The sequence below is a fragment of the Gasterosteus aculeatus genome, chromosome X (assembly GCF_964276395.1).
Source record: "Gasterosteus aculeatus chromosome X, fGasAcu3.hap1.1, whole genome shotgun sequence".
In the NCBI taxonomy this organism is placed as follows: domain Eukaryota; kingdom Metazoa; phylum Chordata; class Actinopteri; order Perciformes; family Gasterosteidae; genus Gasterosteus; species Gasterosteus aculeatus.
In genome coordinates this window covers 1,640,900-1,650,454 of record NC_135698.1, presented here as the reverse complement: position 1 = coordinate 1,650,454, position 9,555 = coordinate 1,640,900, and the positions used below count along the sequence as shown (strand labels likewise).

General features: G+C 44.1%; 4 protein-coding genes across 4 annotated transcripts; 3 read left to right on the top strand and 1 right to left on the bottom strand.

Moving 5' to 3' along the window:
- The first annotated feature begins 776 nt into the window (after nt 1-776).
- On the top strand, nt 777-3,133 carry LOC144383675 (histone H3-like). Its single transcript, XM_078082175.1, has one exon. It carries the CDS (start codon nt 1,506-1,508, stop codon nt 2,088-2,090), a length of 585 nt encoding a protein of 194 aa, XP_077938301.1. The 5' UTR covers nt 777-1,505; the 3' UTR covers nt 2,091-3,133.
- LOC120808645 (histone H4) lies at nt 2,800-3,133 on the top strand. The gene has a single exon (XM_040161676.2). The coding sequence runs from the start codon at nt 2,800-2,802 to the stop codon at nt 3,109-3,111; it is 312 nt and encodes a 103-aa protein (XP_040017610.1). The 3' UTR covers nt 3,112-3,133.
- Nucleotides 3,134-5,301: 2,168 nt separating this feature from the next.
- Nucleotides 5,302-6,404, top strand: LOC120808647 (histone H1). Its single transcript, XM_040161678.2, has one exon. It carries the CDS (start codon nt 5,398-5,400, stop codon nt 6,010-6,012), a length of 615 nt encoding a protein of 204 aa, XP_040017612.2. The 5' UTR covers nt 5,302-5,397; the 3' UTR covers nt 6,013-6,404.
- Nucleotides 6,405-8,168: 1,764 nt separating this feature from the next.
- On the bottom strand, nt 8,169-9,228 carry LOC120808637 (histone H2A). The gene has a single exon (XM_040161667.2). It carries the CDS (start codon nt 9,201-9,203, stop codon nt 8,820-8,822), a length of 384 nt encoding a protein of 127 aa, XP_040017601.1. The 5' UTR covers nt 9,204-9,228; the 3' UTR covers nt 8,169-8,819.
- Between the last annotated feature and the right edge of the window lie 327 nt (nt 9,229-9,555).

Here is a 9,555-nt window from a genome sequence, read left to right as displayed (position 1 = left end):
TAGTAGTTAATGACGTTACACAGTGAATAGTAGTTAATGACGTTACACAGTGAATAGTAGTTAATGACGTTACACAGTGAATAGTAGTTAATGATGTTACACAGTGAATAGTAGTTAATGATGTTACACAGTGAATAGTAGTTAATGATGTTACACAGTGAATAGTAGTTAATGACGTTACACAGTGAATAGTAGTTAATGATGTTACACAGTGAATAGTAGTTAATGATGTTACACAGTGAATAGTAGTTAATGATGTTACACAGTGAATAGTAGTTAATGATGTTACACAGTGAATAGTAGTTAATGACGTTACACAGTGAATAGTAGTTAATGATGTTACACGGTGAATAGTAGTTAATGACGTTACACAGTGAATAGTAGTTAATGACGTTACACAGTGAATAGTAGTTAATGACGTTACACAGTGAATAGTAGTTAATGATGTTACACAGTGAATAGTAGTTAATGATGTTACACAGTGAATAGTAGTTAATGATGTTACACAGTGAATAGTAGTTAATGACGTTACACAGTGAATAGTAGTTAATGATGTTACACAGTGAATAGTAGTTAATGATGTTACACAGTGAATAGTAGTTAATGATGTTACACAGTGAATAGTAGTTAATGACGTTACACAGTGAATAGTAGTTAATGATGTTACACAGTGAATAGTAGTTAATGACGTTACACAGCAAATAGTAGTTAATGACGTTACACAGTGAATAGTAGTTAATGACGTTACACAGTGAATAGTAGTTAATGACGTTACACAGTGAATAGTTACTACGTGTCCGCAGGGCAACAGCCAATCAGCTCTGCTTGGCGTCAGCTTTGTTCCATCTGCTGTAAACAGTCTATTTAACGTAAATTCAAATAAGCTCAAGTCAGTGACTGGCAGTAGAGAGGAATTTAATCTCAAACTATATGGTTTATATTATCAGGAATCAGGAACATTTATTACCAAATTATATCAGACATACAAGGAATTTGAATCAGAGAATGAATGAATGAATTTTATTTATTCACACAATACCACTTGAAACATAACACAGCTGGGGAGGTACAAGATTAATTGGGCAAGGTGAATGGGTCCCCCAAAGAAGCTAAAGAAAGCTTATAGGTGGGGGCCCATGATTAAACTTATAGTGGTAGCACAAAACTGTAAAGTACACAATCACCACAAATTATACTGACTAGTTGCTCACGAGAGACACACTAGTACAAAACATCACATACACATACAATCATACATCCCAGTAGTCCATGAAAAAAGTTTTATATTAGATGTAGGTTGATAAGAAATATTTTATAAGACAATGATTACAAGACAACGTGGTGCAAGAGGAATTTAAATTAAAAATAAAGTTAAAAAAAGTCAGAAATAAGGTGCACCAGCAAACAATGCACGTGTCCGTGGAGCGAGCCGGGCGGCTCCAGGCACGAGCACCGAGGGCGGGAGCTCTGAGATTCGGCGGACAGTTTGAAATAGTTTTCCACCAATGAGCATCGCAGACTCTCCTGTGGAGGCGCGGCTGAGCTCCGGGAGGAGTCCTCCACCAATCAGGAGCCGAGGTCTGAAGCTGCGTCCCCGCTCCACAGCCGGTCCCCGCTTAAATAGCAGCGCGTCTCCTCCCGACCTGCACACTTCTTCCGAGCAGAGATACCAGTCGATCATGGCACGAACCAAGCAGACCGCCCGTAAGTCCACCGGAGGCAAAGCCCCCAGGAAGCAGCTGGCCACCAAGGCCGCCCGCAAGAGCGCCCCGGCCACCGGCGGCGTGAAGAAGCCTCACCGGTACAGGCCCGGTACCGTGGCCCTGAGGGAGATCCGTCGCTACCAGAAGTCCACGGAGCTGCTGATCCGCAAGCTGCCCTTCCAGCGTCTGGTGAGAGAGATCGCTCAGGACTTCAAGACCGACCTGCGCTTCCAGAGCTCCGCCGTTATGGCTCTGCAGGAGTCCAGCGAGGCTTACCTGGTGGGCCTGTTCGAGGACACCAACCTGTGCGCCATCCACGCCAAGAGGGTCACCATCATGCCCAAAGACATCCAGCTGGCCCGCCGCATCCGCGGGGAGCGAGCTTGAGAAGTCTGCTCCTACTGACACCACAACGGCTCTTTTAAGAGCCACCTCACTCTCTGTAAAGAACTCATTCCTTAACGTGACCATCAATTCATGATTCATACGTATGAGAATAGTCACTGATATTGGCATCAGTCTGCATTAATTAATTTTTATTCTATAAACATCTCACTGCCTAGAACTAGAACAGAAAACTATTCCTAATGTTGCAACTCACGAGTTACAAACCATGGATGCCAGGCCAGTGCGTGATTAAACACATCGTACAATAAGTTATATGTATTCTGGCGAAGAAGACCTTTGTCTGGACTGGTATATAACCATAATAAATAACATCAGATGTACATTAACGTTACTAGTGATCCACGTCGCCAAAACCTCAGATGGGATAAATAGACATAATTCAAAAATTAATATCTGCTGATGGATTTAGAGTTGGATCAAGATCATCGTCGATATTTTATCCACAAGTACTTTTGAGTAGAAAACTTTCACAAAACTCACCATGTAACAGATGTGTTGCTCAGATTCTGATCTTTCCAGCATTTATTTGGTCCTGCAGAAGACAATAAAACACACATTCGTTCAGCAGGAGGCGCTGCAGCGCCGCGTCAAAGCCCCGCCTCCGTCTTCCATCACGTCCTCAGACTGGCTTTAAAGGTCTGTGAACTGACTCGAGTTCATCATCTTTGAACCAAACCGACCAGTGAACATGAGCGGAAGAGGAAAGGGAGGAAAGGGACTCGGCAAAGGAGGCGCCAAGCGTCACCGTAAAGTCCTCCGCGACAACATCCAGGGCATCACCAAGCCCGCTATCCGCCGTCTGGCTCGCCGCGGCGGAGTGAAGCGCATCTCCGGTCTGATCTACGAGGAGACCCGCGGTGTGCTGAAGGTCTTCCTGGAGAACGTGATCCGCGATGCCGTCACCTACACCGAGCACGCCAAGAGGAAGACGGTGACCGCCATGGATGTGGTCTACGCCCTGAAGAGACAGGGACGCACCCTGTACGGCTTCGGGGGATAAAGGCCGACTTTTACTACCAAAACCACAACGGTCCTTTTAAGGGCCACCCACGTTCTCTATAAACAGCTGATTTTCCTTTTAACGTGCGTTTAAAATTATGTTCTTTTATTTTTTTTTTGTGTGGCACTGACATTCGACGGCCTAAACTTCATTTTCATCTCAAATCATTCCCCATAAATTACGTCCACCTCGTGGCCACAGGATATTAAATCATTAACTGATAAAATAGAATTATGTGGGATTTTAAATATTCTGTCATCTAAAGCTGTTTTAGGAAATTATCTGATCTCAGATCACCATGTTGATTTGACGGAGAGCTTAAAAGGACAAGTATAAATTAATAAATGTATTAATGGATGCTTAAATACATGTATAAGTAAATGCTTAAATAAAAGAATAGATTTATATTTTTATATATATATATATAAAATATAATCTCCATATTTCCGTCTCATCACATCCACAATGGGTCCATGTGGAGGACTAATTTCTTATTTCTTTTACTCTGTACACCATCCGTCTTTCAGGCGTGTTAAAGTTTACTTTTCAGTCCTTAAAATATAGTCGTCACTAGTCTTGATTTTCTTTTACCCTGAAAAAATACCAGTTAAAACCCAACAGAAAATATTGGTTGATAAATATAAGTCAAGGGGGTGAATATCTGAATATTATAATATTATTATTATTATTATTATTATTATCCCAAACACAATATTGTTCCTGTCTTCCTGTCAGGCCAAAGGTTCCAATTATGCAATTTCAGAGTGTCAGTCTGAATACAATTGTTAATTTGTTAAACGTTGGATGCTGATGAATCAGAGATACGCCACAAACTCAATTCTCATTCTAATTTCATATTATTGCTTGTGAATTGTTTTAGTGTTTTACTGCATTGAAGGTTCCACACTCATACAAGGGTTGGAACTAAGTATTTTTTAATTTTTCTCAGGAATACTTAACTATTTAACAGTAATAATAGTAATGATTAACTTAGATATGTTCAACTCAATATAACTTTGCATCTGTGGTGACTTCATTCATCAGCTCTATACTAATAATGTCAATGAGTGTTTCTTAATCAAAGCTTCCCAAAATAAGCAGCATTGAGTTTGAGCGTGTTTGATGATTATAACTTGATGCATATTAAACATCAATAACATGATTTCTCAGGACATAAAACCAACTGAGAGAGAAATGTCACCTTCTCGTGTGTCGAGCAGACAGCTTGTTATTTGGGCTGAAGTAGAAGCATCGTGAGTTAATAAGTTATTCATTCATCTAATCGCGTGTCATGTGCTCCGCTGTTCACAGTTGATCTACATACAAAATAATCACAATATAATAATGACAGCACTAAAAATTCAAACTTTTAGTGCTGAATTCCTTCATCAGCTGAATACTATTTCACACCATCAGTGGTACAATAACTGTGTTATTACAACATTCGAGTTTCCAAAAAAAGGCCACATTGGTTTTTCGTTATTTGATGATTCAAATGTAAATTTATTTATAATATAACTTATTATCAGAAGACTTGAATGTTGGCATAGAAATACTTCATTTGTGGCTTAATAATAGTGATAATAATGATTACATGTGTTATGTTCATCAGAATAGAAATAAAGTGTTACAATAATAGTCCTATAGGAATATAAAAGCTTCCCAAAAACCAACATTAGTGTGTGAGTATATTTGATGATTAACGTGTTGAATAAAACTATTAGCAGAAGACACATTGAGCAGCTCTGATTCAACTGTAACCACCGTCAGTGTGTTTGCTGCTTCCACAAAAACTGCACTTTATCAAATACTGATCAACATCTCATGGTGGTTTTACGTCGACACCCTGAACCAACACGTGGACAGTTTGGAAACAGACTTTTGATGGAGATTTGATGTATTTTAAATACTTTTAGGAGAGAAATGAGTGGGAAAAGCCGCTGATCAGCGCTGTCCTCGGCGCTGAGTAGGTGACGTTTGAAGGCTCCTCAAACCAAACGCATCGATCATCAGAGCTCCACGTGACCTGAACACGCAGAGAAACTAGTCCGCTATCGGCTCCTCCGCCTTCAGCCTCCAGCACCTGAAGCACATTTAGCTTTTAGTCTTTAATCAGTGGAGAGAAAACACACGTGACTCGACTTTCACGCTGCACGAGCAGCTCCGGGCCGGGTTGAGTCTCCACGGTTCTCATGGTGCGTTTAAGTGCAGTCCGCTGCTTCGAGCTCTTCATCGGTCTCAGTCTCCCGAGTCCTCGACGACGCAAACGCACAACAGCGGGACGAAATGGCAGAAGAAGCTCCAGCTGCGGCCGCCGCCGCCGCGCCCAAAGCGGCCAAGAAGAAGGCGTCCAGGCCGAAGACGGTCGGTCCCAGCGTCTCCGACCTCATCGTGAAAACCGTGGGCGCGTCCAAGGAGCGGAGCGGCGTGTCCGCTGCCGCCGTCAAGAAGGCTCTGACCGCCGGAGGATACGATGTGGACAAGAACAAGGCCCGCGTCAAGACCGCCATCAAGAGCCTGGTGGCCAAGGGGACTCTGGTCCAGGTCAAGGGGATCGGGGCCTCCGGCTCCTTCAAGGTGAGCAAGACCACCGCCGACAAACCGGCAAAGAAAGCCGCTCCTAAAGCCAAGAAGCCCGCGGCCAAGAAACCCGCAGCGGCCAAAAAGCCCAAAGCAGCGGCAGTGAAGAAAGTTGTAGCCGCTAAGAAGTCACCGAAGAAGGCCAAGAAACCCGCAGCGGCCAAGAAGGTGGCCAAGAGCCCCAAGAAGGTAGCAAAGAGCCCCAAGAAGGCGGCCAAGAGCCCCAAGAAGGTGGTGAAAAAGGCCCCCGCAGCCAAGAAAACCCCCGTGAAGAAGGTCGCTAAGCCCAAAGCCAAGAAAGCAGCACCCAAGAAGAAGTAAACTGACCTCAGTCTGAACAACCAACGCTTCTATAAAAGGCTCTTTTAAGAGCCACCCAATCCTCCCTTAAAGAGTTTCCTTTATTAATACAGTATAATAAATACTCATGTATGAGCAAAGATGAATCATGTACACACAAGTTGCTGCTCTGAGGGCTGTTAATTCTGAGAACAGTCAAATTTAGTCACAATTCAGTCGCATTCACAGCTCTGCAAATGTCGGTCAGTCAAGTTGAGAGAACACAAACAAGTTACACACCAAGGCTTCAATGCTGGGATCACAGGCTCCATGGCATTCTGAAGCAATATACCAACAAAAGACAAATTTCCCAACAGACAAAATGTACCTGCTGTGTTCTGGAATTTGTGTTCCCCTTATATATTAAAACAAAATGAAAGATAAATAACTGCTCTGCAGTGTATTAAAGGTCTATTCACAAATGCTGGCACTCTCCCATTTTCAACAGATGTTAAGGGCTAAACAATAGTGCTTTGATCGTGTTTGACAGGATAACAAACATGTGGGGAAACATAGAAGTGATCTTTAGAAGAGGTGGGTGGCTCTTAGAAGAGCCTTTGGGTTGGTGGTCTACATCAGGCTCACTTGGAGCTGGTGTACTTGGTCACGGCCTTGGTCCCCTCAGACACGGCGTGCTTGGCCAGCTCGCCGGGCAGCAGCAGGCGCACAGCGGTCTGGATCTCCCTGGAGGTGATGGTGGAGCGCTTGTTGTAGTGAGCCAGGCGAGAGGCCTCGCCGGCGATGCGCTCAAAGATGTCGCTCACGAACGAGTTCATGATGCCCATGGCCTTGGAGGAGATGCCGGTGTCGGGGTGGACCTGCTTCATCACCTTGTACACGTAGATGGCGTAGCTCTCCTTCCTGGTCTTCCTCTTCTTCTTGCCGCTCTTGCTGACGGCCTTGGACACGGCTTTCTTGGAGCCCTTCTTGGGCGCTTTCACAACCTCAGGCATGATTCAAGTCTCTGTCGCAGACTGACAATTTCGCGATGTGAACAGGACGGTGTTCATATATGAACGAGATGCAAATGAAACTGTGCGGTCGCTCGAGCGTGATTGGTTGTCTTCTGTGTGATACTGCGCATGCGTCTCACAGGCGGATTTCTCTATTGAGACCGAATCACTTTGGTGCTTTTAACACGAGTTTGTCTCGTGAGTTTCACATTGAGAATCATGTTGTAAGAATCATTGTGTGCACTGAAATCATCTAATGACCGTCACACAAACCATTCACAATCACAGGGCCCTGTTGATAGTTACAGTTACACACTTCAATTCTTGACGTGTCAAGACATGACACACACCTTTTTTTCATCCAGAATAGACAAATACATGTATAATAGTCATAAATAAATATTATAGTGCACCTTAACAGGACTTGTAGGCATTCAGCACACTGAGCCACGGAAGTGAAACAGTTTGTGTTTTTATGGCTAGACTCACTTTGTGATGTGACTTTAGAAGTTGGATGAGCGCAATTATTCTGATGACTGAAGTCTAGTAGTTTAAATTAACGTTTGAGCGCAAATTAGTTTGTGAGGAATCATGTAGCTCGACATCAACCATCGGGTTAGTTTGGCTAAAAGAGCTATTTGTCGGAGAGGTCGCAAAGAGTTTATTTTAATGGTGTATTATCTTGTAGCAAGTCCCTGGATTGTGGTGTTCCTCAAGGAAGTTGCCTCGGACCTTTGTTATTTTCGATTTTTACGAATGATATGCCGTATATACTCAGTAAGGCTACATTAACTATGTTTGCTGATGATTCCACTCTTTATTATAAAGCCCCCACATGTTCAGAGCTTAATCGGGATTTGTCTTGCGAGATGAGCAAATTGTATAACTGGATCAAAACAAATCAACTTGTTCTAAATATTTCAAAAACTATGAGTATAATATTTGTTTCTAAGCATAGACTATCTGATAATCCGAAAATGAATATACAAGTAAATGGTCAAAATGTACAGCAGGTAAAAAAGGTGAAGCTTCTTGGACTTTGGCTGGATTCCACATTGTTATGGTCTGATCACATCAACATAGTGTTTGCTAAAATGGGTAGAGCTGTAGCAGTAACGCTTAAATGTGAACAATTTCTAAATTCACGGTTGTTCAGTCGTGTTGTTTGTACATTGGCTTTGTGTCGTCTGGATTACTGTTCTGTTGTATGGTGTGCTGCAGCAAGCAGTCATTTAAAAAAATTACAAGAGGCTCAAAATAAGGCTGCAAGACTGGTTCTTGGTTGTTCTTTGCGAACTAGTGTTGCAGAGATGCATGACCGTCTTGCTTGGCTGGTGGTCAAGCATATATATGTGAGTAATTGTGATTGTGATTACTGTTCTTTTATGTATTTTTTTTTTGGACCCCAGGAAGACTAGCTGTCGTCTCACCGTCAGCTAATGGGGATCCTTTTAAATAAACAAATAGGACATTTGATGGACTGGAATCAGTGACAGATTCGACAAATATCCACTGTATTTTTACATTGAGATTTACTGAAGTAGCAAAACATCAAAAAGGACAACAGGAAAAGTCGTAGGCACTGTGCCAGTGTTAAACACCGCATCAATGACTTGATCTATAACCAAATACTGATCTAATAGTTATCTGGTCAGTTGATCCCAAATCAGTTAATTACCCTCAAAGTGTTTTATACACAAACACTCAGAACAAATGCAAAGCACTAGAAAGGAGTTTGTTATTGTGCTTCATACTGAGACATGTGGACCGCAGCTCTTTTCGTGGGGTTGGCGGCTCTTAAAAGAGCCTTTGTGGTGCAGATGGAGGCCTCCGTCTCTACTTCTTGGCGGGCTTCTCGGTCTTCTTGGGCAGCAGCACCGCCTGGATGTTGGGCAGCACGCCGCCCTGAGCGATGGTCACTCCGCCCAGCAGCTTGTTGAGCTCCTCGTCGTTGCGGACAGCCAGCTGCAGGTGACGCGGGATGATGCGGGTCTTCTTGTTGTCGCGGGCGGCGTTTCCGGCCAGCTCCAGGATCTCGGCGGTCAGGTACTCCAGCACGGCCGCCAGGTAGACGGGGGCTCCTGCGCCCACACGCTGCGCGTAGTTCCCTTTGCGCAGATGTCTGTGGACGCGACCGACCGGGAACTGGAGCCCGGCTCGGGAGGAGCGGGTCTTGGCCTTCGCTCGGGCTTTTCCACCGGTTTTGCCTCTGCCGCTCATCGTTAGACTGTGTGGAGGAAAGGAAGTGTCGGTGGTCGCGTCCAACCCTCCTTTATATGTCCGCGGAGTGGGCGGGACGGTCCCTGACGCGCGCACCAACCAGAGAAGAGGCTCCAGGCGCGAGAGCAGAGGGCGGGACCTCTGAGATTTGGCGGACAGTTTGAAATCATTTTCCACCAATGAGCAGCGGAGACTCGCTTCTGGAGGCGCGGCTGAGCTCCGACGCGGCGCCTTTTGTTCCCAGCAGTCACCGTCTAATGAATGAATGAATATATGAAGCAATGGATTTCTCAAGGATCTTAGAGAGGAAGGGAAGATTAGAGATAGGTCTGTAGTTAGCCAACACCTCTGG

What these genes read in the sequence shown, in the direction of transcription:
- LOC120808645 (XM_040161676.2), top strand. Translation starts at nt 2,800, where the DNA reads ATGAGCGGAAGAGGAAAGGGAGGAAAGGGACTCGGCAAAGGAGGCGCC.
- LOC120808637 (XM_040161667.2), bottom strand. Translation starts at nt 9,203, where the DNA reads ATGAGCGGCAGAGGCAAAACCGGTGGAAAAGCCCGAGCGAAGGCCAAG.
- LOC120808647 (XM_040161678.2), top strand. Translation starts at nt 5,398, where the DNA reads ATGGCAGAAGAAGCTCCAGCTGCGGCCGCCGCCGCCGCGCCCAAAGCG.
- LOC144383675 (XM_078082175.1), top strand. Translation starts at nt 1,506, where the DNA reads ATGAGCATCGCAGACTCTCCTGTGGAGGCGCGGCTGAGCTCCGGGAGG.